This window comes from Hemiscyllium ocellatum, chromosome 16 (genome assembly GCF_020745735.1).
Source record: "Hemiscyllium ocellatum isolate sHemOce1 chromosome 16, sHemOce1.pat.X.cur, whole genome shotgun sequence".
Lineage (NCBI taxonomy): Eukaryota > Metazoa > Chordata > Chondrichthyes > Orectolobiformes > Hemiscylliidae > Hemiscyllium > Hemiscyllium ocellatum.
In genome coordinates, this window is record NC_083416.1 from 1,678,387 (window position 1) to 1,684,386 (window position 6,000).

Consider the following 6,000-nt stretch of genomic DNA (forward strand, 5'->3'; position numbering starts at 1 on the left):
CTCAAATCAGGTTTCGCCAGCACTCTCTACAATAACAGGAAACCTTTATTGCTTTTATAATCTACACCGTTGTGATGAAACCCAGTAAACATTCACCTAATATAAATTGGTTTTGTCACCAGAGAGCTAAATTCAAATGGCCTAAATACAGGGATCCTAACATCCTTTTATGACTGTGTGGATTCTTTTTTAGCTAGTGTGCAGTCAAACTACACTGAAGGTGGTTTTAGCTACAGCAAGCGAAGAATTGGTACAGAGAGACACCTTCTTGCACTCAGCAAAATTTAGGAATGACAAATCATAAAGAGTAAGGTATGAGCTGGTGAAAACGACTGTGTTAAGGAGGCAAAAGATGCCAGAAATGTCAGAGTGCCAAGGTCTTGGAGGGTTGTAAAGCTAAAGGACGTTTCTGTTGATAAAGCGTGGTGCTGGAAAAAGCATAGCAGGTCAGGCAGCATCCGAGGAGCAGGAGAGTTGATGTTTCAGGCATAAACTTTTCATCAGGATTGTAGGACTAACGGAATTTCAGATGCACAGGGTCCTGTAACAGTTCTCTTTCCTACAAATATCACCTATTGAAAGAAAAGAATGTTATTTATAGAAAGTTTTACCAAATCAAAGTAGTCTTAATTTGCCTTTTAAATAAAAAGAAAAGCCATTGGTAGTGCAAAAATGTGTGGCCTGCTCAAGGATGAAAGCAGTATGACATTAAATTGGAGGCTGAGGTTGGAAATAGGTCATCTTTTGTAAACCTGCTTGTGAACTTATTACTGGTGTTTATAAGATTCCCTACTTAGGAGACAAGTCCCCATAGTTACTATACAACTACTCTGCCATTCTGTTGTGTAATCTCAATCCTCCTGCTTTACCTACTGTTTTTGGACCCACTCTCTTCCCCACCCCTCTGCTCTGTGTGTCATACAGTCTCTGTCCCATTGTTCTTCATTCCCTCTGTCAAGACACACATGATGTTTACTGTTTCAATTATCCTCTCAACCACTCCGTCTTCAAAGACTTGGGTACCTAGATCACTGATGAGTGCTGATTTTTAAGTGCCTGAATTGTATACACAGACAACTTACTGTTTCTTCCATCTATTTACAGAAATTGATATTACCTATTGTGACAATGATACTGACACTGATCCAGACCATTCTCCTGCAGACTGATCTTACTCAGCGTGCTACTCTTCTGTATGACACTTATGCTTCAAGTAATTGAAAAAGACAAAAATTGCTAAGTTTTAATTTTAGTCTGTGTTTACTATTTTTAATTGTAATAATTTGAATGTATTATTTTCTAAATTAACCTTATTGTATATTAATTCCACTTACAGCTGCTAGATAGTCTGCTGAAGCTGATATGATGTGACTAGCAGGTGTTAACTATCACCAATTGCTTTTCAAGTACCATTTTCAAAAGCACAAATTTTGTGAAATGCTAATTGCTGTTGTATGAAAATAAACGGTTTCTGAAAATCCAGTTTTTCCAACATGTCATCGTCATTTTTACAGATCACAGTCTCTGGAAATGGATTTGCTTTCTCTTCACCTCATTTTCTCGTGCATTCTCTCCCTTCCCCAATGGGGTCTACTACATTTTTGGGAGCGTTACGGGGATGAAGAATTGGAATGGAACTGCTCAGTTAGTTCCATCGAAGAGCTGGCAATAAGCACCATGTGCCAAAAACACCCCACGATTGACAGTGTGACTCTAATCGGAATGAACCTATGCTATAACTTGTCTTGGGCTAAAACAGTTCCAATACCATTTGATCATTTTGTTTGACAAACACGCAGCAGCAACATGTACATTTTGTACTATTTATTAATTTTACTAGATTTCCAACATATAAATATTTAGGGAATGATTCAGCCCTTTGATCCTTTCTTGCCATTTTATTAAGATCACAGCTGAGCATCAGTCTCAACTCCTGTGATATCTACATATCCAAAGCTCTGACCATATATTAATGATAACCCAAGAAATAAGTAATTGCCTGACCGAACAGCATATCTGTCAGTTCTCAGTTCTGTCAGGGCATAATTACAGGGACAGTACCTTAAATCCAGCACCTTTGGCTGGACTATTAGACTAGATTAGATTAGATTACTTACAGTGTGGAAACAGGCCCTTCGGCCCAACAAGTCCACACCGACCCGCCAAAGCGCAACCAACCCATACCCCTACATTTACCCCTTATCTAACACTACGGGCAATTTAGTATGGCCAATTCACCTGACCCGCACATCTTTGGACTGTGGGAGGAAACCAGAGCACCCGGAGGAAACCCACGCAGACACGGGGAGAACGTGCAAACTCCACACAGTCAGTCGCCTGAGGCGGGAATTGAACCCGGGTCTCTGGTGCTGTGAGGCAGCAGTGCTAACCACTGTGCCACCGTGCTGCCCACTATTATTGGGATATGTCTGGATTTTGGGATGGTGGCTCAAGGTCAAGCCAGGTCGGGTAAAGTCAAGGGTCACTTGGAGTGCAGGCTAAATGGAAGCTGGTAACAAACCCACTGTGCCCAATGCACCACCCACCTGAATTATTTAACGATGTTTCTTCAATTTTACTTGTTTCGGGCAGTTCATTAAAAATGTCTGTTTTACAGAAATGACTGATTTTCGGGTCATGGGATTGGAGATATTATGGAATATATGGAAGTTAATTTGGCAGTTATGTAGTTAACTTAATAGTGTAATGCTACAGGGCTCAAGTAACAGATAATGGTAGCACACTATGACAGATAGTAGTTAAATAGACATTAGTTAAATCACATGATAGATGAGCTAATGCTAAAGACGATGGTGGTGTAATGTAATAGGTTAAGTGTAAGCAGTAGACCAGTGTGGCAGAAGATGATTAGTTTAGAGAGACAAAGCAAGCTATTATAATTGGTTATGCTAATGCTACCAGATAAATATGGGAACTAGAAAAGTATCAGCAGAAGACACTCAAGATGGGGATGGGCAGACAGGAAAGACATTTTCTCATTGCCACAGCTTGTATTTGCAAATAAACGTTTAACTTTGTGAAGGATTTTCTGTGTCTCCTGGTAATTTTCTGAGTAGTGGGCAATCTTTCCACAACAGTACTCCATTGGGCTCCTACCTGGGATAGCTCAGGCCTCCTGTAGACCAAACCTCCAGAAACAGCTAGGCAGTCAGAGGTTTGCAGCTCCCCAGGACAAGTAGCACCAATGGGAACAGCAACCAATACCAGCCAAACACTGGGACTGTCACCATGAGATTCCTGGAGAGGGGTGGGGATTGGGGTTGGGTGGTCGGTTGCAGCAACAAGGGCTTGGAAACCATGGATTACTGAGTCTTCTCCCCCCACCCCAATAGGGTATTGATGTCCCCCCAGGTAGGGTACTGATGTCTCCCCCCCCCCCCCCACCACCGATAGGGTGCTGATGTCCCCATGTCGTTTGCTGGGATGTTTCTGGAAGCAGCAGCAGCAACCTGCCAATTCTCGTTTGATCCCTGTGGCACCATGAAATCCCAGTTGGTGAAGGGATCATTAGATGTAAGTGGTTCATTTATCAGTCCAATTTCCTTCCTGCTGCCAAATCCCTCTGCTCCTTTAATTCTAAGTAGGGTTCCAGTTGTTGGGAATATCTCCAAGGCTATTTCCTTGGACATATAACTGCCTCTGGTGGACTGCTCTGAATTCCAGGCAATCACTTGAAAAATTCAAGCTGATCAATCACTCCAAGAGACCATGCAAAATTTAAATAATTGGGAAAAGTCAAAGAGTTACCAATCGAGCGTGCATTTCTGGGGAGCACAAGTCATTTTCTTTGTCATAATCTTTCATAATCTCGATGTATTGAACTAATTACCCGTTGTATGTTAGCAACCTCATGAAAATAAAGTCACATTCTTAAATCTCTTCATAGCTCACTTGGTCCCTGGTGCATGATTGTATATTAAGTCAAACACAGCAATTTCTCTATTACAAATTCCAGGGAGATTTATTCATACATGAACATAGGGAGCATGCCAATATAGTCCACATTCTGCAGTTAATGGACACGGCAGTAATAGCGTATGGCCAAGAACTAAGAGCCTCAGCTGGTGGCTAATCAGTTACTCGATACTAATTGGTTTCCATTTAAATTATCCATACTCCAACAACAATTTGCATTTACGCAGCACCACAACGTGGAAAATATTTTAGTGCATTTTGATGGATGGGGGGAGAAAGTGGCAGGAGGAACAGCTGCTTGATCGTGGGAGGGAATTTGGGAGGGGGGAGTTGGGAGATCAAGAATGTTTTAAAAAGAGGTGGAGAGGTAACTGAGGGAGTTTCACAGTCGGGCTGGGATCGCTCTAGATTTGTCAACAAATGCAGCCAAAGGAACGCTGGAGCGCATAAACTGATTACCAGCTGCATATTATAGACTCAAAGACGTCTATACAAAGATTCACGTGCTTCTTATAGAGAGAGTAATTGTTTGCCCTTGGAGGTGGGGTTAGAGTTTTGAGTCCTCCACTGTATGTGTTTTTCATTGTAAACCCCCGTTCTGTGGCCAGTATTTCCATCCCAATAGGGATCACTCCTGACCCTGGGCTATTTGCCATTTTATTCACTGCCTTTTTATTCCTATTTCCTACAACGTCGCATATTTCTTGTAGATCCAGAATAAAACAATTTCAAGAAATTTATTTTCATGAAACACTCCTTTAAGACAAACCTCCACAAACGTTTGATAAAGTTTTTAAAAAATTATTCATAGTATGAGAAGATATTTGGATTTTTAAAATGTCCGACTCCTAATCCCAATCCAATTCATAGGGCAAAGTCGCAATCAATGTGATGGCTGAAGTGTATCTATTTTCACACAAGAAGGGTCAAGAGTAAGGGTGATGAATTTAGAGCATGGATCAGTACTTGGAGGTACAATATTGTGATTGTTACTGAAACTTGGATATCATAGGGGCAGGAATAGTTATTGGATGTTCCAAGGTCTAGATGTTTCAAAAGGAATAGGGAGGGAGGTATAAGAGGTGGTGGAGTTGTAATAAGGGATAGTATCACAGCTGCAGAAAGGAGGTCATTGAGGAGGGTTTGTATGGGTCAGTATGGGTGGAAGTCAGAAACAGGAAAGGAGCAGTCACTTTACTAGGAGATTTCTACAGGCCTCCCCCTAGATAGGCTGACTAGAGGGGAGGCCATATTGGACTTGGTCCTTGGCAACAAACCAGGCCAGGTGTCAGATTTCTCAGTGAGAGAGCATTTGGTGATAATGATCACATCTCCCTGACCTTTATGGTAGTCATGGAGAAGGATAGGAGCAGATCGCATGGGAAAGTTTTTAACTGGGGGAGGTGGAATTAGGCAGGAACTGTGGGGCATAAATTGGGAGCAGATATTCTCAGGGAAATGCACAACAGAGGTTGATTAGGGAACACTTGCTGAGGGAGCTGGACAGGTTTGTCACACTGAGGCAAGGAAGGGGTGGTAGGGTGAAGGAACCTAGGATGATAAGAGATGTGGAACATCCAGTCAAGAGGAAGAAGGAAGCTTACTTAAGGTTGAGGAAGCAAGGATCAGATAGGGCTCTAGAGGGATACAGGGCAAGAACCTGTTTCTTCAGGAAGGAACTGAAGAATAGCCTAGAAGTGCTAGAAGAGGGCATGAGAAAACTTGGCAGGTAGGATGAAGGAAAACCCTAAGACATTCTACACTTATGTGAGGAAAAGGAGGATGGCCAGAGTGAGAGTAGGGCCATCAGGGTTAGTGGAAGGAATTTATACCTGGAGTTGGAGGAGGTAGAGGAGGTCTTTAATGAATACTTTGCTTCACTGTTCATTAGTGAGAGGGACCTTGTCATTTGTAAGGACAGCATGAAACAGGCTGATATGCTTGAACAGGTTGATGTTAGAATGGAGGATGTACTGGAAATTTTGAAAATCGTGAGAATAGATAAGTCCCCTGGGCCAGACGGGGTATACCGAAGGTTACTACAGGAAGCGAGGGAAGAGATTG

At 42.1% G+C, this 6,000-nt stretch overlaps 1 protein-coding gene across 4 annotated transcripts in view; it reads left to right on the forward strand.

Moving 5' to 3' along the window:
* The window catches only part of dbn1 (drebrin 1), a 205,521-nt gene extending 204,039 nt beyond the window's left edge, over positions 1 to 1,482 (forward strand). For all 4 annotated transcript variants that reach the window (XM_060836657.1, XM_060836658.1, XM_060836659.1 and 1 more), the window contains one exon: positions 1,105 to 1,482. In XM_060836657.1, the coding sequence (XP_060692640.1) occupies positions 1,105 to 1,169 (65 nt within the window). In that variant the 3' untranslated portion in view covers positions 1,170 to 1,482. The remainder of the gene's footprint in view (positions 1 to 1,104) is intronic.
* The last annotated feature ends 4,518 nt before the right edge of the window (positions 1,483 to 6,000 follow it).